The 26,103-nt window shown below is 41.0% G+C and overlaps 1 protein-coding gene across 1 annotated transcript in view; it reads left to right on the top strand.

Annotated features, from left to right (window-relative positions):
• Positions 1-26,103, top strand: part of PTPRG (protein tyrosine phosphatase receptor type G) — a 403,467-nt gene that overhangs the window by 215,460 nt on the left and 161,904 nt on the right. Inside the window, exon 4 of the mRNA XM_035547040.2 lies at positions 4,888-5,036. Coding sequence (XP_035402933.1) covers positions 4,888-5,036 — 149 coding nt within the window. The remainder of the gene's footprint in view (positions 1-4,887; positions 5,037-26,103) is intronic.

Here is a 26,103-nt window from a genome sequence, read left to right as displayed (position 1 = left end):
AAAAATTCAAGCCATGTTTCACCCTCCTTGTTTTTCATTGTTCTGTTGTTTGGGGTTTGCTTTTTTTTTTTTTTTAATATAATTTTCCAGCAGCAGCCTCCTATCTCTGCCTTTGCATTCTGTGCAAAGCTAGTTCTGCAGATTTTAAGGTTTGGTTTTTTAAAAAATTTTTTTAGGCTCTCAGTATAAAATAATTCTCTTGGTAGTCAGTTGTTCCTCAGAATAAAAGGCTGTATAAGAGTTTCAAGGTGTAACCTTGAATTATCAGCTTTGGGGAGGCTGTAACATCTAATCCAAAAGAATGCTGAGATGCAAGGCTCAGACTTTTGTAGGAAAGGAGAAGTCTTAGAAATCGGGATGTTTTAGAGAAGAAAGAGCAATAACTGCTCAAAGTAGTGGGAGCTTATTAATGTGTTTCTGATATGATTATAGCACTGTGTTCTTAACTGAATCCTCTTCTGCCCTGTCTGCTCTGGCTTTCAGAGAAAAGAACAGTCAGAGTACTGCTTATTTTTACCAAAACAGTTCACCAAAAGGTCAAGGTTGATTTATATGCAAAGCTGCATGCATTTGATTACTCTTTAATTCTAAAAACGTAAAAAGCAGAAATTACAAGGCCACCCTCTTCATTTGACAAGGTCAAATATTTTTAGGGAATTGGATTAAACTGCTAATTAATTCAATTTTATTTATTGGAAGTATATTTTTATCTTTATTAACATTCGACATGTGTGTCTATAGTGCTTTAGGTAACAGGTTCCTAGTCAGAAGGTCTGCTAGCAAAACCCAGGGCATGTACCTGCTCCGGGAGTATGCAACGCAGTTGCGCACGGAACCTGACCTCAGATACGCCCATGGCTTCCAGGGGACTTTGGGTGCGAGCCACAACCTGGAGTCCACAAGATGCCTTAGATCCTGTTCCAGCGATTCAGGGATGTAGTGGGAGTTGGGAGTTATTGCTCCTCAGATGAGATGGAGTGACAGGCTGTGATCCTGTTTGCTTTTACCACAAAGCAAATCTAGTTAATGTAAACCACCATCAAGCATAGCTTGGGTTTTTGATGCATTACTGAGTTTTTTTTCAGCTTCACTAAGAAATGCTCCTGTTTGCTTTGAAATTCTGAGTTTGTTGCCCTTTGTAACAAAATGAGGTTCGGGGAAGGCTGAATGCTGTGGAAATTTGGTGCTTAATTAATCTATTCATGTTATGCACCCTGCTCTTTTGGTCACAAAGGAGTGTTTGTAGTAACCAGCAATAAATATAATTAGAAATACCAAGAAAAAAGGATGGTGCTCTTCTTCTAAGAAAGATGCTAATGCTATACTGCATGTATAATAGGAACATATTGCTGCACATATAATAGGAAACCATGTTGAACCAAAACGTGCCAGCGAATTTTCCAGTCTCCACGCAATTGGCAGTGAAAGCTGTATCTTTGGTCTCCTCTGCTGGGTGATTTTAGCACTGCTGCTCTACTTGATTTTTTCACCCATTGGGGTATGGATTTTTGCTGACAAGTTATTGCTTCTCAGGGCAACAGTAACTGTCATTTTTCTTGGGTAACTTACAATCTTTTACTGGTAACAGGAAGACTTTCTTTGCCTTGCTGTCATCTGTGATTTCTGCTGCTAAGCGCTTAACTCCTCCCTTACTTTATCAAGTTCCATTCCCTTTCTTGGTTTTCTGACCTTTTGAAGAAACTTGTCTGGGATTAATTTTTTAAAATGGTAAGTGGCAGAGCAGCAAACCAAGTAGGATGTTTTGGCTTATGGGTAGAAAGTAGAGGCAGGTTGTGCCATAAATTGCGATGCATTTTGGCAGCAAAGTCTTGGAGCAGATGGCCACGTGAGACCTTCATATTGCAGACTGACAGAGATAGTAAACTAAATAACTGTTTAAGCAATAGTGATGGATGTAGAGGGCATTTCTCAGCAATTAATGACTGGTTAAAAGACACTAGGGTCCACGGGAAAGCCAAAGGCCCTTAACCTTGATGCTCATTAACTGGCAGGAAATGTGTTGCTTGGGTTATTGTTATTGCTATTGGACTAGTATTTTTTAATATTTTTTTTAGGACAGAACAATTACTTATTTTTATGCTGTGAAATGTTAAAAGGCAAAGAGGTTACTGCTCTTTAGATCTGTTGTATTCTTTTCCCCCCATATCAGGTAAAGGACAGACAATGTACAGAAAACAGAGCTTCATTCAGAAAATGAAAATGGATTCATTATGCCTCTGCCTTAACTAGAAATGCTTTTGTGCATGATTATGCTGGCAAAGGCACTAATGTGGGTTTGATTTCATCACTGAAGTAGCTGGTTCCCAAGTGGTAAGGATCACTTGGAGAGTATAAGCACATCTCCTAGTTATTTTTGCTTTATATCAGGCCTGAGGCTGACAGGGATTCCACAGGCCCAACCTGCCCTGAGGCCGCAGAGCGCCTGTGGGAGCAGGCCTCTTGCCAGCATTACACAGACACTGCCACTTTACCCCTCCTTAGATCACTTCAAACTTCTAAAAACACTGGCCGCTTAGAGAAAACTACCAAAACTTCTGCCAGAGGTGTGTTTCTGTTAAGTACTCTGCAGGTGTGGCGTATATATCTGTCCAGCTGCCCTGCTTAGGAAGGGGGAAGAGCTGCTTTGTATCCAGGTTGGGTTTTTCCCTCAGGAAGGTGACAGACACACAGCTCCAGGCCTGATCCTGCAAATGGCATCACACAATTGTGATCCTGGTAGTTGTGCGCCACCTCCTTTGGTTTTGAAATCTAAATTATATAGTATTTTAAGCTGAGTAGGTGTGGGGGATTGATTCTTTGGTGTGCACTCTGAGTAAATTACTGGATAAACGCAGAGGCTCCTGAAGCCCACCGACATGGTGTTTGGTTGTTCCAGCCCTGAAAACCAGAAGTTGTGTGGAGGGGAGGGAAGGGAAGCCCCCAGATCACTGGAAATAAGGACATGCTGCTAAAATAGGAAGGTGATGGGAACATGTGTTGTACAGCTCAGCAGTGTAAGAAATACTGTAAAATGAACAATTAGATGAACATTTCAGATTGTACATCCTCCTAATTATCCTTTTAATTATTCATCTAAAACAAGTAAAATGACCCCTGACAGAGCCATAAATGATTTAGGAACTATCAAATATTTATTAGATGCAACTGAATCCCCACAGAGATTTTTATCAGATGCACACAAGTCTGCTTTCATGTATTCCTCATCTCCTAGAATTTTGTCTGTGGAATTTCTAACCAGTTGGGTGAGATTTTTGGTATCTAAAACACTGGCGAGCTCACTGAGATTTTCTTAAGAGAAGAAGAGAGCAGTAGTGCTTCTAGCCACTTGTGTTTCAGTAAGGATACATTGGTATCCTGGCTGACACAAACAGCAACCTACAGCCAGTCCCACACCACCGGTCTTCCTACACAAATACTTTGATGCAGAGGAACCAGAAATCATGGAAGAGAAGAGCCCCATGATGTCACTGGCACAGTTTAAAAACATCTGAACATCTCATGCAATTCAACATTTAGGTGGTTTTAACATAACCAATTTAATGTTTAGATGTCTCTTAATTGCACACTTGCACCTGAGATGAGGCTGCTTTAGCCAACTGCCTGTACTCACATGGAGAGCAGCCCTGGTGTGGCAGAAAGCCTAGCCTGCAGCAACAGCCTGCCAGTGATTCACCAACAGAGGAGTAACTTCTATTTCACAACTACCCTTTTAGTTTTTTCAGCAGTGAATAAAATCCTCCCTGTTACATAATAAAAATGGATTTATATTAATGTTCCTGTTGTGATGACACAGTTGGATTGAGAACAGAGAGAAATCCTTGTGTGTTAAGCTTTTCCCATTGGGGAAAAAAAAAAAAAAAAAAACACAAAACTTTAATCACAGGATTCTGGGCACAGCAATTGGTGGTCTGCAATCGCTTTTACAAGAACAAAATGCTAATTTTAGTTTTGTTTTTAAGCACTAGTTTTGCAAGGGATGAGAAGAAGTGATTTTATAAGGAGTCATTATTAGGAATTGTGAATGTTAAAAATGGGAAATGCTAGAAAGAAAGGTGATCTTGTAGTGAGAGCAACAGACATGGATGTTGGAAAGCTGGATTTAGTTGATAGTGGGACCACCCCTGTAACATGTACTGTCTTCCACCATATGACTTTGCCCTCTGTTTGGACATCAAACTTTTATTGTTATAAAGGCTTTTGGAAATAAAAAGAAAATACAAAGGAGATCCTTTTGACCCTTATTGAATCACATAATAATAATGTCAGAGTTACTGTAATAAAACCCAGCTCTTATGGAGGGCTTTGCATGAGTGGTTCTCAAAAAAAGTTATTGTCACTCTCCCAGTTTTACAGAAGGGAGAAGCAGGGAGCTTAAGGAACGTACCTGACATATCCAGCAGTAGAGGTGGGACAGGGCACAGGGGCACAGGCTTTTTTTTTTTTTTTTCCCCTGATAACATAGAGGGAATCCAACAAACAGAGGATTGAACTGGTGATCCGCAGACTTTAGTGAATTGCAAGGCCAAGAAACATGGTTGGTCGTTAGTCCCTGCGACCACATTAAATAGTTCTTAATGAAGTTTGCCATTTAAATTTTAATCAATGTCCAATGAGGAGGCCAAAAAGTCCTTGAGAAATTTGGCCTTTGTGATTTTCTGTAGACTATGTAGTTTCATAATCACTTCCTTAATTAGCCAGTATTACTTGGAGCCTTTCTTTTTTTTAAAACCAATCCCTGTAAAGAGAAAAATGATGACCTCACTTTTTATTTGCATCAGAAGAAGTATTGTAGTATAATGAGTAAAAACCGTAAATGCTTCAAAAAATTGTGCTAAGAACATCCTTCTCCTTGTTCTGTGTGTGCAGTTGCTATCCTGCTGAAGGACGATTATTTTGTCAGTGGTGCCGGGCTGCCAGGCAGATTCAAGGCAGAGAAGGTGGAGTTCCACTGGGGTCAAAGCAATGGATCAGCAGGCTCTGAGCACAGCATCAATGGCAAGAGGTTCCCTGTTGAGGTGAGTGGAAAGACATGTGCTTATGTTCTTGAAAAAATAAAATCAGAATGTATTGCAGTAGTTTGAGATGACTGTGAAATAGGGCAATGTTTCCTTCAGTGAACATATCACTTTCAAGGCCCTTCCGGCCCTCGCAGCACTCTATCTATCATCTCTTATGTGCTTTTGCAATGTCAGCTCTGAGCTCTGCTTTGCTAGCGTTGCCAGCTTTTGCGTCCCATGGGCTAAGTTTCAAACAGTCACTTTTCTGGCTTCTCCCATAAGCTTTTCATGTGTGGGAGGATCTTCTTGCAAATATCCGCAAAGTGACCTCATTGTCCTTCAAATCTTCTCTTTCCCATGATGCTTACAAACAAATAGCTAGCAGCGGTTTGGGAGCCATCGTGCTGAGACTGCCGTCTTTCATTGGCATTGCTTCCTTCCGTGCGTACGGCCTCTGCCTACCTGTGTTCAGCTGCAGCCCCTTGCCTTGTGCTAGCAGGGCGTCTCAAGGAGCTGCACAAACAGCTGTGTGTTTGCTTTGCTTGTGCAGGAGCCAGCCAGACCCGAGCCAGCCATGCAGCTAGCACGGCAGAATGCTGTGCCACAGCAGGAGCAAGGTATCGCCTGGGGCACAGCACCCTGTGAAAGCAGCCGTGTTCAGGGCACGGGGCTGGGCAGCCATCGGCAGCTGAGTGCAAAGATGCGTCTTCAGACGGCAGGGAGAGTCCTTGGGCTGCTGGGGAGCACAGTGCAGTTGGGTCTGATAGCCCCAGGTCTGTCTGTGGGCAGTACAATGTCGTCTTTGTCAATGGAGTTTGTCAATGCTTTTCACTTTGTATTCAAGGGTTTTGCATGGTGAAATAAAACAGGTGTTATCTGGAATTACCTTTTCTTGTTGGTAATCAGATGCATGCTTTCATATCAGGTTGCGTCCTGGTGTGGCATGTGGATGTGAGCAGCTTGTGGGGTCCTGTGCTTGCCCAGAAAGCTCACGTGCGGACAGAAGTGGTTTTCTTGTCAACTGGGTCTTGCAGGAACTTAATTCAGGCCCCAACTTGCCATAATGAATCACATGTCACTTTAGCCAAGTCACTTTTTCAGAGGATGGGAATGGGCTCCCAAAGTGCAAAGGAAGGTTGTAATAGACCTGACCAAAAAAAAAAAATCATTGTTTGCATCTGTCTGCTCCAACTGCCCCGCCACATGAATTAGAAAAATTGTTTTACCTACCAGTAATAACCTGAAGCTATAGGTTGGATGGTCAGAGGCAGAGATTTGTTTATTTATTAATTTATCGCAAACTTTTTTCAACAGCTTCTGGTTTGATGAAGCTGTGATTTCTCACGACGGGCCACCCTGAACACACAGAGCAAAGGCCTCTCATGCTTCCCTCTCTGTCTCAATTGTCAGTGCTGGTATTCATTAGGACTGTTTTGGGGAGGCAGAAGGAACACTCAGGAAGTCTGCAAAGCCAGTCAACGCCTCTTTTGAAATTTCAGGGAGGGGAGATTGTAAAGGATCCTTGGCCTTCTTGGTAGTGTCAGAAATAGTATTTCGACTTCACAAACCCTTGCTTATGACGCCAAGGTTATTTGATACTGGCTTGATAAATGGATGTTATTTTACTTCGGAAAAAAAAGAAAATTCTTAAGAAATATTTTTCATTTTCTTTAAATATTCTTTATTTTCTTTTCAACTGGTTGGAATACTAATTTTGTCATCTTTAAATATTTTTTTTTGAAAAAGAAGAATCTGCCTTTCTGAATTTCATTACTGTTTATGAATGCTGTGCAAAATAATTTGCTATATCGAATAGGTTTAGTGTTAATCCTAATAACGAAAATGTAATTTTCCAAGTGATTTGTATTCATTGCAATGACATGAGCCTCTGATCTCTGACCTTTCTGAATATGAATGCATTAGCAGAATTCCCACAGTCTTTCCTTTACTATTTTTTAAAAGAAGAGCAGTTTCTAAAACAAGTCTGTCCCCGTTGTTTTGCTATGTACCACCTACGCAAGATTTCCAAATGTTGATCCACTTTATTAAATCATGTGCTGAAAAGGATTTCCATGGGTGGATTTTAAAGGATGCTCAAAATAACCAGAATTTCTAAGGTGATGAAACTGTGTTCCTCTTGCCGATACATGCAAAAGCAGTCCATACAATTGAGATTTTACATCTCAAAGAGTAACTGTACATGTATGCGTGGTGGAGCTTTTAATTTGTAATGCTAATTGTAGTTCAGCATGCAACTGTCTGATGCAACCCTTACAGCCTGATGCTGGGAGGTCTGTGCCAGAAATACTGTACTTCCTTTGAGAAATGACATTCCGAGATTTTGAAGGAAGGCTGGAGAAAGGATAAATAAATAAATCCCATCCAACAGAAACCAAAGCCCAAATCTTTCTGATTGTTCTGGATCCCTGGACACAGGTAAAGGTTTTAAGGAGCGTGTGCAGGTATTGGCACTCCAGGCCTGCAACAGTTACAGTGGTGATGCAGTTGAAAGCAAACATTTTCAGAGTCTAATTGGGAAACCAGATGTGGACTATGCAAAGCGCATTAGTTTCAAAGCACATCCCACGGGAATGCAGATAGATCAGCGTCATCCATAGACTTTGCTCTGTACACATGAAGTTTAGATGTTTTTTTCCTCTGGGAAACGAAGTGCTTGCTGGTAGTCTTTTTTCTTGAAGAGGATGCAGAAACTAATTAGAAATGTCAGATATAATACAGAGCATTATTGTTTGACCATGTTGTTTGGTTTTTATTATTACAACTAATGTGTCAGATGGTAAGGCTGTCTACGTTAATTGGTTTCCTTCATTGAAGCCCATCTGGATCATATTTTTTTGTGATTTATATGTTAAATTAGTTGGTAAGATATATGAGAATGTCCTTTTGTTTCCTACTTTAAAGGCATGTCGGATCAAAGGCGTATTATCTTGCAGTACTTTTATGCATATGCAGCATATTGTGATTCCTTTTCAAACCATGGCATATGTAATGGTATTCTAAATGGTTTCCTTCATTATGTGGTCTCAATTACTTATTTATTGATCACATTTTCCTTGATGATCCTTATGAAGCCATTATAAGTTTGGCTTTCTCTGAAGTATCAATCAGGAACAGAGATGTCCATGTGTCTCAAACTTTTGTCCACGGCCAGGTGCCAGTTCATGATACCATCGCTGGTCAGCATTGGCTTGAAGCTTCCTTCTTCCTCCTTCTTGCCATTTCAGCATCATCATTGGTGAACTCAGTAAAGCTAGTGCTGCGATGCTGAAGATTAAAGCGATACCATTAGCGCGTTGCTGGGCGAGTGGAGTGCAAAACCTAATGAGGATGTGGGCTCTGTGCCAGTTTAGAAAAAGTCTCTCTCCTTTTTTCTTGAAGTCAAGAAAAGTTTTTGACATTGCAGTTTCTAAATTTTAATGAATTGCTGACTCCTTTGTATTTTGTTATTGTTCTTCTCCATTATAATTGCTCAGGTTTTCTTTTTCTTTCTGAAGTAGAAGCGGTATAAATGAACATGCAAACGCTAGAAACCATTTAAATGGCGAAGTGACAGAATTACAATAAAGAAGAAGAGCTTCCCTCAGGCCAGGAGAGAACCCAGGTTCCCCTCATTAGAGCCAAGAGGAGTAATTGCAGACTTTAATCTCCAGCGTCACCGTGCCGGTTACCAGCCCTGCCTGCACCGAGCTTGCGGCGGGCAGGGCTCGCCGTGCGGGCTCCCTGCCGGGAGGGAAACCCAGCGCTCAGAGCTGCACAGGCAGGCAAACAGCTGACGTGGCAGTGCTGTGCTGGCGGAGTTCACTACCACCATCCCAGCATAACTGTGATTTTGAGCTGCTTCGCACTCATTTTTATGCAAAATGCTGATTATTTCTGTGAAGAGCAGAAATCAGAAGAGTGATTTTAATCATGACTGTGTTAATTTGATGTGAGCTTTGGCTGTTTATGAGCTTTCTCTTTAATGGTGCTAATTGTCAGTTATAATGTGAACACCATTATACAGTAATATACAGTAATTTATTTAGTAAATGAGAATCTTATTCCAAGGACCATACTGCAATATGCCATAGAGACCTCATCCCTTTAATCTTACATGAACAAACTTGCACTGTCTAGGCCAAATTGGTAATAGGAGCATCAACTTGGCTTCTGAAATAGCGATGTGATTTTGTACCCACAAGCACCAGCATGCATGTTTTTGGAGAACTCTAGTTCTCCACTTAAAACAAAAAGCAACAAAAAACAAACAAACAAAAACAAACAAAACAAAATCAAAAAAGTAATCATTTTTACTACCAAAAATAAAAAACAACCCACAAAGCATTCCAGTAGAAAATGAAGAGGTAGCACCCTTTCATGTTGATTAATGAGCTTTTATGTTATGTTGATTGATTCATTTCATGAAATTATTATTATAAACAATCTTCTGCATTAACAATTCTCACTGCTCTTTAAGCATGTTCCTTAGAAGAATTTCCATGTTCTAGTGGTATCTTTGTTCTCGCTCCTTCTTTGATTTTCTTCCTTTTCCCTTTGAGTTATACATACTAACTTCAGCATTGTCTGGATCTACAGCTAGTTGCTCTAATTTGAATGCTCAGATCTCCTTGCCAAAGGTTATCACCGTTCATTATCCTACCTCTCATTGTAACACTTAAATTCTCATGTTTGATTGTCTGCTGTCTGTGATAATGTAAATGTCGTTAATGTAGAAGAAAAGTCATGAGTGGTTGAGGCTGGAAGGGAACCTGTGGAGATCATCTGGTCCTACCCTCCTGTTCAAGCAGGGTCACCCAGAGCACGTTGCACAGGATTGCATCCAGGCAGGTTTTGAATATCCCCAGAGGAGGAGACTGCACACTTTCTTTGGGCAACCTGTTCCAGCTCTCTGTCACCTTCACAGTAAAGACAGGACCCAGTACTGACCTCTGGGGGACACAGAGCTACAGGCCTCCAACTAGATTCTGCACCACCGACCACAACCCAAGCCCTGCCCTTCAGCCAGTTCTCAGCACACCTCACTGTCCACTCATCTGTATCACACTCCCTGAGCTTGCCAATGAGGATGTTGTGGGGGACAGTGTTGAATGTCTTGCTGAAGTCAAGGTAGACAACATCTACTGCTCTCTCCTCATCTACCCATGTAGATGATACCCGGTGCCCAAAAGCCTTTATTACAGGGTATAAACCGAGACTAGCTCATATTTTTGGGGTGTATCCTGGCTGCTAGGTCTTCCTATCATCCCTGGAGTGTCATCTACAGTATTTGTCTGGGCTTTTGTCTATCTGAGGATGGCAGGGGATATTTACTATTTAATGTTAGGATTTGGGCTTTTTTCATTAAGTTTTAACAAAGTTTTAAGTTTTACCTTTCTGCATTTTAAGTCCTTGGGTTTGTGTTTGCACTCTTTTTTTCGCATATTAAAAGAAGAACAGACCACAGTATGTTTTCTTGATTTCCAGGAGAGAATTAGAACCCTATGTTGCTGTGTTGCAGTCAGGTTTATTATTTCTGGCATCCAGCATATCTGGTAATTGTAATTTTGCGAAGATCTCTGGTGTTGGCTTCAAGCACAAGTAAAGACTAATTGTGAAACAGGGAGCCAGTGCTGGGTTTATTTCCTTATATTCCATTTACTAGTTGCTCTTCAAATTTCCTTGCTTCCATCTGGCAGGATGTAGCAAAGTAGAAGTCAATAAATGATGGAAGGACCCAAAGAAGGCCATTGGGAATATATCACAGGGAGAGAGTTAGACTGTCTGAAGTAATTTTACTGTAATATTCTCTCTGAGGACCAAATTCGCAGTTATATGGGGATACTTAGAGCTCCCAGTGACTTTGATGGGAGATGTGCTGGTGAAACTGTGAGTGAGGATTTGGCTCCAAACCCGTGCTGTCTGTGCTGTAGAGTGCTCGGGGAATTTAGCACACACTGCTTATTCTGTCTTCATCTCTTACAGTACCCCAACTTAATCATTCAGACATGGAGGTGGCTTGGGGATTTTCAAATTTAATTATTTTTTCTTTTCTTTCTTTTTTGTTTTTTGTTTCAAAGTGACATTATGCAGGATTTCTAAGTCTTTTCTTACAATCTTCTGTCCCCCCTTTCTCCACAATCCCCTACGGTCTAGATAGCCACAAAATACTCGAAATATACAGGATACTAAAAAATCCTAAATGTTGCTCAGCCTTACCTTCCACCAGACTTTACCCCTCTGTTCTTTTCATCACTTTTAAAACTAGTTCAGGTTTCTCATCATGAGGAAATTGGTGTGCTGTAAGTTTAAGACAAGAAGTACATGGATGTTGGCTGAGCACCTGGCTGAGTTTCCATTATGTTGTACTGTAAAGACTGTGAGCTGGGCAAGTCACACATTATCTTCTAACAGTTTTACAGTTTTATCTTCCTTAGAGTAACTGTTGCACTGGCTCCCCACACTTGTCTTCAGTTCCTCCCATATACTGACAGGAGAATCAGCTGAGACTTAAATTAATGACTTTATTGCAATCAGGGTTCCACTTTAGTGCAGAACGCTTCATCTTGTAGTAGTGAAATATTTAGTCTCCATCTGGCTGATCTTTTCTGTGAATGCCCTATGATATTTAAGAAGAAACATGGGAGGATGGTCTGAAATTAAAATATGTTTAGTGGAGGGGTTAGCCTGTGGGACTGTTCGTGTAGAGACCCAGACAAAATTTAGGGACATAACAGCAGTTTGGTTTTATGGCTGCATCTTCCTGCTGCTTGCCAGGCCCCAGTAATTTCTAGAGTCGTTGTAAATGCTACGATGCATCCAGAGTTTTATTTTGAAATAACTATCCAGTAACACGATCTAGATATTCTTTTCATGTTTGATGGGAATGTCCTGCTTTCCACAAAGGATTTCCACTGCCTTGTTGAAAAGGTCTGAGTCAGTAGCACTACACTGCAATTACAGTATGTTAATGATGAGCTAAGAGTTGTACATTCTTCTTAACATAAATCCCTGATTTTTGACATGATTAATTGGAATCTGGAAAGACTGACAAGGAGAAGGAGGATCAGATGGGGTGAAAATAAGAGATAAGAGGCTGGCAGCCAGCTCTTGTTGTAAAGGAGAGTTATTTTGAATAGGAGAAAAATCGATACAAAGGTTGGAGAATTTGACAGAGTTATAAGAGCTACTTTAATGAAAGGTAGCAGATTCAATAGGATTGTTACTTGAAATGTGGGATTGTCTAAGTTAGAAAAATGGGACTGTCTCTCCCCAGCTGTAAAGGTGAGCTTTACGTGCTGAACTTACCGGGTACTTAGGCCACCGAGTTTAACATCATTCACTGTGGGCACCTGATGTGGTGAGAATAGGGAAAAAGTATGTGTGGGAGCTTGCTAAATTCTAGTCTTCTGAAAGAGTTACTTGATTATGGGAGGGGAAGGAGGAAGGCAGCAGGTGATAGCTATTTCTGCTGCTCCACCATGTCAGGTGGCTACCAGAGGATGTCTGGCAGGCCTCTGTGAGGCAAAGCATGACATTGTGAGGAGATCTGCTTTTCTGTGACTTCGTGTGGCCCTGGGAGTAAGGAGCAGGCAGACTTCGATAGACTCAGGGGGGCATTCAGCAGGAACTCTCCTTGGTATGTCCATGTCAAGACTCCTTACCTCAACGGTGATGGTGTTATGTAAAAACATGAGAGGTTCAATAAGTGCTTGGTGTTGCCTCTTTCCTTGAGGCAAGTCTGACAGTCCTGGGACTTTGGAACATCTTCCCATAGAGGTGTGTGATCCTTCACAGTTACTCCAGTAGGACCTCTGGAAATAGCAAAGATAGGTAACGTGCGAAAAGAACAACAAAAAAAAAAAACCAACAACGAAATGTGTTAAGAAGTGATAATGTTTCCCTGGTGCATGCACATGCAAAACAAACAAACAAAACCCTTAATGTGGTTAGCAGACTTGTTGGTAGCTTGTCTGCCAATGTTTCCCATGGAAGCCTTTTCACTGGGTCTTAAACAGTGGGAATAGATTTCACCAATGTTAATCATGATTTCAGGAAGCAAGCAGGAAATGATTTAAATTGTCTATTATACTGGTGCTTTACTGATTGCATTTTTATGTGTGTTGTTTTTTTTTTTCTGTAGAATTCTAAGCAGTTGCTGTAATTTTGTACGAAGAGAATAAATTGCATCAGATTTTTTTTTCCAGTTAGAAGATTCGGAACATTTATTCTTTTTTTTTGTTTTACCATGTTCAAGAAGTATTTTCTAAGGGATGATCAAAAGCTTGCATTAACCATAAAGAAAGACACATCTTGCTGCCTGTTACTCATAGGTCCAAAAAAGTGTTAATTAAAAAGAGATTTTATAAGGGTCGCTGAAAGGGTTTTTAATTCTGGGGTGAGGCAGGCTGTGAAATGCATTCACTGCAGACTGTGCTAATCAGTATTATTGTATTTACTTTTTATCTTGCCTTCCTACCTGAATCCCTCTTTTGTCTCTTATATTGTTTAAAAGCTCTTGGAGTGTCTCTTTGCTGGGTTTGTGCAGCGCCTGCCCCAGTGGAGTTCCTGCTCTGGGATGCAGCAGTGCTGCTGCTGCTATAACCGCAGGCTTTGCAGGGATGAATTGCTTTGTTTTTTCTATGATAAAGCTTCACATGATATAAGAGATCAGGCAGCAATATGAATGTAGTCCTTGTTATTTCCCCAGTTCACAGGCATTGTATTTTCCAGACAGGATGGGAAGGTTAACAAAAGTTGAAAAAGGATCTAAAACACTGCAAGTGTTTACTGTCTGGTAGAAATGAAATAACAATCAAGTGGTTGAAAAAGGTATGTGTTTGCTCATGCTTCGAGACATACAGCACTCATCTTTCTGTAAAGAAAAAGCAATTTGGGGAAAACAGTCATATCCCAGAATACGTGTCTTCTCTCTCCCTACTTTTCCACCCAGCTTAATAAGCAAAAATCTTTGTTCTCTAATTAGCTGGGCTTTTCAGTACATGCCTCAAAAGGCCTATAATGTCCTTTTCTGTCACCATCCCATCCAGGCTGCCTGTCCTCAGAGGGGGCTTTCCTTTACGCTCTCTCTTTGGAGAGCAGGCAGAGCAGGCTCGTATTTCCAGGAAATCAGCAGCCCTTTCTGTTTCCTGCTCGCACTGCCTTCAGCTTGCTCGCTCCCTCCGCAGGAAAACTTTTGTTATAGTATCCCTTAAAGAGGGCTTGGGTATCGTTGTCCATTGACTATTCAGGAGTTCTTATTAAAACATAGTTCCTGATATACACATTTGTAAGAAATATGAATTTTGGCTTCCCACCAGAATTAGAAATAGCATTACCAGGTGGGAAAGAGCTTTTCCCCCTGCAGTGGGCTAACAGTTTGTTAATAGTTTATTCAAGCACAGAAAATGGGACCTGGTCTGCCAAAAGACTGTTAGTAACTCCACAGGGAGTTAATTGTCCAGGAAAAGAAGATGGAAACCGTCTCCTGAATAAGTTAAGGATGAATCAGTCTTCTCTGGGAGAGGGGGCAAATTTGATTTTTGAACAAACTCTTAGACATGGGATAAAATATGGAGAGACAAGAGGTACCTTCCTTACTTAACCCTGGGTGGTGATGCAACTTGAGAATTAAAAATATGCATCAGCACAAGATGTATCACACATCTCGCTATGGATGGGAGAGAGCGCTTCGGGATTTGATCATGGCAGGGATAGGTCAAATTACTCGAGTTTTGTCATTTTTGTCTTTATAGATGTTTTAACTGAATTCTGCGTTTTGAAGTTCATGCTTGCAGTACCACCTGCATTTGCTTTTTACCTTAACTGGACTGCTGAAAGGGTGATTTCAGTTGATTTCAGATGATTTTTATTTCTACATCAAGCCCTGCCATTCCTTCAGGGTGGCAATCTCTACAACTAAGATGATAAATTCAGAGCTCAAAGCCTGCATGCATGCTCAAGGGTTCCCAGAGAGTGACAGATTTAACTTTTTAAAATGCAAAACTACCCATGGATGAGTAGCCAGAATGACAGAAATCATCCAAAAAGAAGAGGAAGCCTCTTTTCTTTAGTTTCTTATCACCTTGGTTGAGGAGGAAATTCTCTTCTCCTTTCTCTGAGGTCCAGAGCTTCGTAGGGCAGGCTAGTGCTCTTGAGGAAAGGGTGGCTTCCTGAGTGTTGAGTGACGCATTTAATCTTCTGGTGGCACATACCAGGCAGAACCATAATATCCCTTAAGAAAAAGAAATGTCATTACATCCAGTTCAGAACACGAGATCGGGGATAGCGGGAAGGTTTTAAAAAAAGATTCATTTGAAATTCTTTGCTTGAGAGGTCTCATTCTGTTTGGGAGGCAGGAATGTGAGCACTCGCTTAATGAGCTGCATTCAAAAGATGAAATTTCAAGAGAGTAAAAATAAAACCCATTATTTCCTGAACATAAATGGAGTCACCCATCCTCAAATCCTCAGTCGTGTCTTTCTCCTCAACCTCGTCTATTATTTCTCTTGCTCCTAGTTTAACTAGGAAAATTTTTAGGGGCCTTTGCCTCGAGGAAATACCCGAAGTAGATACCCTCAATCATACCAGTCACTGATGTTAAACCACATGCTGTTTACTAAGTAATGCTGAAAGCTACATGCTGTTGTTGCTGGCATACCATTTATGAAAGGCCTGTTAGCCCTCCCACTGAACCATATGGTGATTTATCAGTCAGTTTAGTAGTAGCAAGACCGAGACCCAAATTGGTCAAAACTGAAAATGGATATTCCTCGTGTTGTCTTCTAACAAAATGTTCTCATTCCTATTCTTTTTGTAGTATAGGGATAGCCAAACACCCAATTGCGATCCCTGCATTATTAGCAGTAAGTTCAGGTGTTTTCCCATTGTGATTAAGTAAGATGGAAGTGGAAAGCATTTCTGGTTGTGCTAACGCTGCAAGGAATAATTTGGCAGAAGTTGGAAGTGGAAAGGGCAGAAGAAGGGAAATAATTAGCAAGAATAATTTTTGGGCCTTGACAACCTGGTATGTTTTTCTAGCAGTGAATGAATTCACCTGACACCAAGAGATAGCCATCTGATAATAGCACTCATAAGATCAATACATTGATACCTTATCCTTGAAACAGTATTTTAAGTCTATTCTTAGGTTCATTTCTTTACTTCTGTAAAATTATAGCAATCTGGGATTTGAGATAATGCATTCATTACCGTCTTATCAGCTCTTCATTTACTGTATTTTAATGTATCTACCATGATTTCTGAAGAAGGATGCTCAGTAAGCTTAATCTGCTTACACTTTAAAAAGATAGGATGTTCAAAAGATTAAACTCAAGCCTCATACAGAACAGGTTTGAGAGCTTGCAGTGCTTACATGGCAAGGCGTTTTGTACATGAGGTATTTCAAACACACTTCCATGGTGCTGGCTCTGCAGACCTCGTGGTGGGGAAAGGCAGAGAGCTGGGTACAGCAGAGATTTTGCTTTTGTAGATTGCTGTTCTGCCCAGGCTCTTGTGCAGCTAATAATGCCAAAATGTCACTGGGTTAAACCTAATGCTGCTTCTTTCTGTTAGTGTATCTTCCTGTTCCACATCTTTTTAGATCCTGGGGAATTATTTGTGGGATTGTGATGCATGCCCCAGGACACAGAAATAGTGTGTGCATGCTTGAAATAATACTCATGAAGATAAGCAGTGTCTGTGAATATACGTAAATACAGAGGGATATTTAGATCTATATTTCCTCTGTATAGACTCACCAGATTGCCCCAGATGTGTGTGTTTTGAAAGAATTTAAACTGTACTGGAACTTTCATTGTTAACGAGTGCTGCTGTGAAGGACAGGAGATGTACAGCAGGACAGCGTTGTTTCCCTGATTGTACAGTGTAAGTGTTCTGTCTCTAGCAAGGGTGGAGATCAAGTTGAAAACAGACCTATTTACCTAACAGCAGTGACAACAAGAATTCCAGTTTCTGATAAATGCTAGAAAGATGTGCAGCGGCTGCCCTGTGAACACCCCGGAGGGATGTCCCCTGCCCCATCTCCTGGTGTTGCTGAGTGCTTGACTGAGGCAGCCCGAGGGGCCCGGTGCCGTCCCTGTCACACCACCACTGGGTTCACTGCTGGGGGGGAAGCTCGGCACTCTAAAAAAATTGTAGGTTCTGTTCATTTTAAGCAGTTTGCGGCATGAAAGATGGAAGAGGAGATTAGAACTGGCAGGAAGCTGTGATTTGAATAGGACCTTCAATTTGACACATGTAGTGTCCTTAAGAGTGGAGCTGGAGCCTGGTTTCTGCTGACAGGTGTGGCGACAGCCCTGACCAATGACGGGCACTTCAGTGAATCACTAAATTGATTTGATAATCACTAAGTGAATTTGCTAAGAGCGGGTACTACGCGCCTTCTTTGGGGCTTGGTTAACTTAGTGACAGCTTGTTTTAAATGTACTTGGAGGTTTTAGTTTATTTTTCCTTTGCTTTTCCCAGCGGAAGCTCTGTGCAGACTTACTGCCAAATAAAAGCAGCAGTTTCTCCTCTTCAGCTGTAAAACTAACCTGAAGACAGCCAGACCTCACTTGTACAATATAACCAGATAAAGGTGATCATCATTGTCAGGCTTATAACGTTTATTTCCCCTTGACAGGGCTATAGTATTTCATCACCATTGCCCTCTCTAGGTGGAAACCATCAGCACTGCTGGCAGCCTTTGACTCACCAGGAGCCTTTTCTGACTGACTTGCTCTGGTTTCCAGCTGCTCTTTCCCAGCTGCTTGCGTGCCCTGTTGACTTTCCCTACGCTTAAGGCACAAAGAGGAGATTTTTCTTTCTCCGGTGGCCCAGATGACCGGTGCTGCAGCACGAGGCCCGCACCCACAGAGCAGCTGTGGCAGCCCTGTCTGTCAGGAAAGGCGGGAAGCGCCCGGCGGCCATTTTCATCCTCGGCGTTTCTGCCTAACCTTTAGGCGATTTCCGCGGCTCCTGGTTGGATTTGCAGTTATCTCCCCCAGTAGCCCTACTATTTACTGTACTAGTGGAAGCTTGACATAGGACAAGTCTGTCAAATTAAAAAGCACAGCCTCCAGCATCAGGAATACTTATTAAAGCTTATGCTAGTTTATGTTGGAGCTATTCAGAAGGGGGATTTTGCTTCAGGCAGTAATGAAAGGAGATACAATTTGTAGAGGTTTAATACGTATTTATTTTCTGGTTCCTTGGCAATTGTCTGTATTGTTTGTGTGGGTTCAGATTACAAACGTTTATGTTTTTTTAGGTAGCACTTGCTTGCCCAACTATTAAAAATAAGGTATATTTTTTTTGCTCATATGCATTCATAATTGCCCTCTGTTCTTAATACATAAATTGAAATTGTGTCCTTCATACCATGATGCTCAAACGATTTCCTTTTCAACAAAGAGTATGTAATAAAGGTTAAAAATGATTTTTGCAATCCATGCATTTAAGTATACATTACTATCTGTTTTAAGGATGGATAATCAATGTAAAAAATGATACTTCCGTGTATTCCTAATAGGTCACTGTGTAAATATCCATAATGGAATCGATCCCTTAGGTTATGGCAACCATTAGTACAGAAAAGGGTTTCACAAGTAATGTATTAGACATTTGCCTTTCATACTTACACGTAAAATGATTATTTATTGATTATTTTCAATCCAGGTTAATGATGTTGAAGAGGTTTTGGTATCTCAATGTAAAGTACTTAAAGTGCGGTTCAAACAGAAATATCCCTTTCAAGAAGTTCTGACTAATATTTGATAAGTGATTTTTCTCTACATTGTCTCATTAATATATGCGTACATATACATTATGTATAAATTAAGGTTGTTTTGTTCACCTAGAAAATCTTGGTGACACAGTGTCAGCCTGGGGTGATCAGTTTTACTGTTTCTATAGTTTTGTGTTTCTGTACAATAGGCTATTGCTCTACTCAAACACTCAGGGGTTCTTCACCCTGCTCAAAGCATGTGTGAGTCTCATTAGTGTTAATGGGAGTTGTGCATTTGCCACAACAGAGAGGAGGATTTTCTTGCTGAGTGTAATTTTACTTTTTTTTAAAACTGGAAGTATTTCCACAAGTTGACTAATGGATACAGCTACTCCCTTCAGAAATACCCACATAAGCATGGGCATTATTATCTCAGGTAACTGAGGGAGTGGGAGCAGAGATGTGGCTTCTGAAAACAAGCTTATTCCCCCAGTGTCTGCCAAGCGCCTTTTCTCACAGACCTCTGCTGAATGCATGGGGCCAGCAGGCAGGAGAGGAGAGCACCTGCCAAGCCTGGCACCCCGACGTGCTCCAGGTTCTGAAGCACACCTCCTTGGGGATATGCAGGACCTCCACTGACTGAGGGATGATATGATAACCGAGCATCATTGCTTACTGTTGTGAGGTGCAGGTGCAGCACATACCTGTGCTGATGCTGTTTCGGTAGTGAAATACCACTGCCCTAGGAGGCTGCTTTGGGTGTGCGAGGTGAAAGGCTGGTTGGGCTTGGCTGCGGCACCCCTGGGTGCGAGGATGTAAAGGTAGCCCTGAGTAGGCCATGCCTGAGAGAGTACTTAGCTGTGGGAGCATAATTGTGAGGAAGGGAAAATATTGTATTTCATCCGAGTTCAGCAGAATAGGGGTTGCCTAGCTGTCAGTTGAATTCATTTTCTTTAGTGACCGGCTATTGGGTCAGGAAAAATGATTATATTTTTACTGTTACCTACTGTTTTATCTTGAAAAAACTAATTGCTGCCTAGAGCTGTTTAAAACCATGAGTATGAAAAGCACGTATAAAACCAAATTGTATGCTATGACTTGCTTGATTATCATAGAACATTTTGCATTTATAGTGCTTTCCAACTGAATATTACAGAGCACTTTGGCAATATTAATGAGTAGCGGGAAGAATGTACGAAGGTGCGTAAGTGACTTAGGATCTTGCATCCCATTTGCAAAATGACTTGTCATGTGGATCTAATACTTGGTACGTGGTGGTTGATACATGGTGTGGCTTCCTCGGTTTCTGAAAGACAAGTAGTCCACAAGCACCAACACATGTATTGGTCCAGAAAGAGCCTTCTCCATTTCTGGCACTGCGTACCCTTTTGGTATGTACGTGTGTTCATAGCCTAGCTCTCCTACACGAGGAAGTAACTACAAAGAGGAAGGTCTCTCCCAGGCAGCCTGTCCCACCACAGTCCAAAGGTACAAAGGATGGGTGAGATGAGACAAGGACAGAATCTGGTTTTATTAAAAGTATAGAACATTTTCTTCTTCCAGTACTTAACTCCAAAGAAACCGAGATCTAGAAAGTAACTCAGTTTCAACTCAATAGGATGTTTAGTTGATAAATTTGCCCCTGCTTGACTGCAAGGCACTGTAAGCAGGAGACAGAGCGCTCTGCGATGGCTTGGGGAAGTGGAGACCTTGGTGTTTGAGGAGTGCATATGGTGCAAATACACCAGTCCTTTTAGAAGCAGGCATCTGAAGGCCGCTGGCATGTAAGCTCTGAGCCTATGAGGTTGCCATCTGCTTTTGAATAAACTCTCTTCACTGGAAGCTGGTATCAACCCTCTGTGCTGCTTTAAATTCATGTTCTTCTTGGTGAGAGGAAAAAAAAAGGAAAAAAAAGGTAATATTATGCCATTGTAGTATTTAAGCTTTGTTTTTTTCTTTTTTGGTGAGTCTCCTAAACACTTTCCTGTTGAAATGCAGGCCCTTTTCCAGTGAGTTCAAGCCTGCTGACAGGAGACTGACTCTTCTTAATTATCTTCTCCAGACCCCTTTAAATTAGTCCCCCAGGGGTCTGTGAACCTCATATTGAAAATGACAGCTTTAATATTTCCTTACTAAATACTTACGGGGAGTTGTCCAGGGATGCTGACTCACATAAGATTACGAATTCCTACTGAAAAACAAAAGTGCCTGATTTTAGGTGGTAATACGTGCGAGGGGATGGGGCACAGTATGGAGGAAGAGGAGAATGGCCATCAAATGTGGCCATGTCTTTATGCACATAGCAAACAGGAGAGTGTGGGAAGGGAAAAACATTTGAAACCATTGAACTCATGCATAAATGTATAGCTTTCAAATAGCTAATTTTTTTATGTCATAAAAGAAAACTGGCTAAGGCTGGTTCCTTTTTTATAGCCCTGTCATAAACTCTGAAAAATGGGGTTTATAATTTATGGTCTGAAACCACCTTAACTATTGCAATACAAACAGCATCACTGTACTGCAGTTTTTCTAAAACGCCTCCGGTGAAAATATTGCAGTGCCATAATTAACTAATACCAAGATCCTGTTTGTGGCGCTTTGTGCTGCTTTCTCCAGAAATATGCAGTTAGCATAAATCCTGGAGGCTCGGAAGATGGTGGTGTTTCAGAATAATCTCACATCACCATGTCAGTGAAGACAGTCACTAATATTGCCTCTGTGACTCACAGAATCTGTCCCATCGCTGGTCGGGTTTATAAGAGTTGCTTTAATGTAGAAATTTATGTGAAACAGATACATGTGTGTAAAGAAATAATGCAGAGGAAAATAGCGTGCATGCTGCCTCCTAATTACTCTGTTTTCAGATATCTCAGCAACATTGATCTTTCAAAATGATCTCTTGCTGGTGGCATCAGTTTTATGTTGGAAAATATTCGTACAATTCTGGCAATGATAAACTAATTACAGACTATACATTTTTAATGATTTAATCTCTTGTCATATTCCTAGAGAGAAGTGATCCTGATTCCAAACAAATCTCCCATGCATGACCAAACACTCATCATGAAATGTATGGTTTTCATTAAACCCTGTTGTTAATACAGGCTTAGGATTGTTTTGTTAAAATGGGGAGAGGTTGGGGAGTAAAAGCGCACTGAAAGATTACTGTAATAATGCTGCAGTAAGCGTTTTGAATCACACAGAGCTCCCAGCAACATTCCACTGACATGTGCCTCCCATTACGGAGTGCTCTTGACAAGCCATATGTAATGCCGGAGCCACATGTGTCAAAGGGGCTTGCAATGGGTGGCAATTAGGAAGACACGTTCGTGTTCCTGATCCTGTGCTAGAAATCCAGGTTTGTGTCACTCACCCCATCTGCATTAGTGTTTAGGTTTAGGAATAATGGTTAGTGGGTCAAAAAAGAGCTTCAAGTGATGTCTTGATGTCTTTTTTTTTTTTTTTTTGGGTATGCGCTGAGATTTCTGCTCCGTGAACTGCTGTTGCGTGAATGCAATTAATACTCTTGTTGCCAACCCCGTCTCATTGCTGTGTGCCTCAGTGGGGGGTCCGCTTTATAATCTTGCATATAAATACTACAGCAACGCTAGAGTCTGAGGGTGGTGCTGCAATGGGGAGACGAACGATATCTCCTTTGCTTTTGCTGGAGGGACTGGGTCTGTAATCCTCATCAGTCGCAGCTCGTATAATTGTGTATCAGATCCAGAAGTAGAAGAGGGACTTGGTTCTCTTGAGAGAGCAGATGTCAGAGGTGTTGGAAAGATGACAGGGAAAAACAATTGTTAGAAATTTCTTGTACTTAGGGGAGAAATTTCAGGTAATTTCAGCAAGCTGTAAACATTCCTGCCATTTTGCTTGCATTCAGGTGCCTTCGCCCCTTCCCTGAGAGCTGTTTTGTTGTTTTAATGCCTCCAATCTTCAGGAAGTCTGAAGATAAGAATGGCATTTAGAGGAGACATTTAAAAAAACCAAAACACCTTAGTATATCTGGATCAACTGAGCGCATGCTGAACACTTGTAAGAATTTGAGTCAGATGCACGCACATTCACATCGCTAATAAAAACCGGGGCCCATAATTGCTTAACCCAGAGAGGTGCATATGTGGAGGGTGAACTTGTTGTGGTTTTGCTGGCACGCTAAGGATGAGACTATTATTATGAACTCCAATTTTATTAATGTCCTGAAGTATGGAAGGAAGCAACAAATCTGATTTAAGTGAAGACATTTGTCTTGGCAGTGTGATTTACTCCAGGGTTGTAAATTTGACATGATGGAGACTAAAATGTACTGAAACTTAAATTTCTCCCATATCTCACTCAAAGTCAAATGATTTAAATAGCAGGATCTGAGAAATGACATGTATCCTTGGATGCAAATATATTTTGGTGCTGAATATTTTAATTTCACATCTGAGGAAATTTATCAATTTGAGGACTGAACTTTTAGGAAAACGGGGCAGAGTCTCAGGGCATTGTGTGGGGACGCAGCTGTAATGAGCACATTGCCATACGCTGCGGTGAGGATTTCCAGGGTCCACTAATGATAAAAATAGGCGTTATCAAAGATGAAGTCTGCTTTGCTGAGACAGATCCAGGTAATGCTTCTTCCCTGCAGTGCTCACCACGCTTCTCCCAGGCACTGTGCCTCCTCCATCTCATGTGCCATACGAATCTGTTCAGGACAAAATATTAGTACATGTTAAAGACCCAAAACAGAGCTGGGGAGGGGAAGACTCGGTTTTGTTGCAGGCAGGGAGCCCCCAGCACATTCTAACACCAAGACTCCTGCTTGCTGTCAGTTTGGGGGAGATTTTGTGGCATGTTTGTTTGTTTGTTTTGTCAAGTTAGGACCAGCTCAGGTAAGTGAACCAAGCCGAAGTCCCTAACTTTAGGACTCTTGACCCTGGGTTTCCTCTCCATCCCGTGGTGACTTGCACCCTCCTGAAGCCACCAAGCCCTTGATTGTTTGCCCTGTGAAGGATTCTTCTCCTTCCACGAAGGAAATTTACAGGAACATCACCTTTTTCTTGCACACGTCAAAGGTGTCTGAAGTTAATTTTCAGGCTTTGACTTTTTAGTTATCAGTAGGGAGACTCCTTTCTTCTGATAAAGAATTGAGCCCGGTGAGTATATGGCGTAACTGTAATTCTCCAATTTATTTCCAGAGTAGTGTCTTTTAAAAAACCTCCATATTCCGGAAATAAAAACAAGAGCTTGAGTTTAAATTCTTTTTATTATATTTTAAGATAAACCAGTGACTTTTACGGCCTCGCTCTGTGATTCCATGAAATGGGATTAATTCCGTAGTAGCACTGGACCTGCTCTGTCAATTCAATAAAAGTAATGTGGACAATTTCAGTCTATTACTTTTAAATTAACTCAGCCCATATGACTCTTCCTAATACACTGCCACCTTGTGAAAAACAGGGTTGCGTTTTATTGATTCATGTGATAGATGAGAATATTAAGTGTTCCCTGGCGAACAGCACCCCAAACAACACAAGGCTCTTAGGCATGCCAGGACTGGGGAACTAATTATGCTGAGACAGGAGAGGTTATTTTACTCATAAGTTGTAAAATGGAAAAATATTAAAGCAAGTCTAGAGCTTAACCAAAAAAAAAAAAAAAAAAAGAAAACCCACACCTCTCCTCCTTCCCCTGCAGCCTGGCTGATATATTTTGTCCTGCCGTATTTTAAGTTGGCTTCTGAAAATGCAGAGTTTAAGAAGGTCATTGAGGAATGAAGAAGAAAGAAAGCAAAGCAGAGAGAACCTCAAGCCAGTGAAAATGTAAGGAAATGCAGAGAGGCCCTTGTAGCATAACACGCCGGGTATTTCAGTGCATCTAGTAGCCCTGTTTCCCACAAAAGAGAGGGGTGAACAGGTATTGCCCCTTCAGAGAGAAAAACTTCTCAGAAAGGGTGCTTGTTAAAATTTCACTCAGTGAAAAATGAAGTCTGAAAAAGCTGGTGTGATGAGCCTTTGAGGACATGTTAGAATAATTGTAACAATAATGCATTAAAATGTCACCAGGGGAAATGATTAATTGGAATTGCCTTCATTTTTCTCCTCCGTTTGCTTGCATTCCTGTCCTTAGTTTCCCATACTAAAATAAAATAAAAATAGTAACATGCAGTCCTAGGACTATATATGAAGTCTTTTATTACTGCAGAGTGACATACGTGAAACCTTGCTACTGATGTTCATGGACTTACATGCCTACTACTTCACTTGCTTTATTAATGTTTTGGCTTTCAGCATAAAAGTTAAAATGCTGAAAACCACCGGAAAATTCAGATTATGGCAGTGACATTTATCGTTCTCTAACAAAACGCATGGTAGCTTGTGTGCTGGCTGTTGGTTTGCTCTTTCCAACACGGAGAACCTAATTTTCAATTACTTTTCTCTTAACTCTTGTCCTAATCTAACGAGGCCTAATCCAAGCAGGCTCACTGTACAAAACAAAGATCAGCTGTAGAGGTGTCTTGTCTTCATGTAGCTCTAAAACAAAAGCAAAGTGGGAGTAAATGACAGACAGGTGTAAAAGGAGTAAGAGAAATTGGGAGCAGGAAGTTTATTTTCATGAGCTCTTGCCTTTGCTTTCTGGCTGACTCCTCCAGATGCCGAGCTTTAAAAGAGGTTGCTGGGCCAGCATCAGAAACCTAATGCTGTGTGGATGCGTCTTCCCTCTGTGCGTTACCATAAAACCTATATGGCATTCAGGATTGAAAACTCATCCCAGTATTAAAAAAAAAAAAAAAAAAAAAAAAAAAAGAAGCTTCTGTATTTTATCAGAAGAATGAGAGGAGAGGAAAAAAGAAAGCAACATTACAAATAAGTAAAATAAGTAATCTGCTGTTGCTTTAGGCATGTTTCTGCTCATTTTAGTTCGTTGTCATTCAGTTTGATTCACTGAACTGATTCAATTTTAATGGTTCACTTATGCATGCAACTACCTGGAAAAAAGATTTCAAAAAAAAAAAAAAAGTCCCTAAAGCAAATCTTATTGAGATTTTGGTCAAAAAAGATCATAAATAAGCAGAAGTAAGAGCAAAAGCTAAAGCAATATGGCACGCATCAAGTAAAAAGGAAGTACAATATGTGAACTGAGGAGCGGGAAACAAACATGAGCAACAAAATAAAGTTGAAAAATAGTACCTAAGGTAAAAAATCAAATTCAATATGTTTTACAATTACACAGGAGAATGAGTTTTTTCAACCTTTAGATTCTTTCTTTATTCAGCTAATTTAAAGACGACAACTCTGGAAGGGTATCTCTTCCAAGGCACCAGCAGTTTCTCAGAGCCCTTGCTGAATGCAGGAAAATTTAGCAATGGGGAAA

This window comes from Cygnus atratus, chromosome 10, assembly GCF_013377495.2.
Source record: "Cygnus atratus isolate AKBS03 ecotype Queensland, Australia chromosome 10, CAtr_DNAZoo_HiC_assembly, whole genome shotgun sequence".
NCBI lineage: Eukaryota > Metazoa > Chordata > Aves > Anseriformes > Anatidae > Cygnus > Cygnus atratus.
Note: the sequence above shows the minus strand (reverse complement) of the source record. Positions and strands in the feature narration are given on the sequence as shown.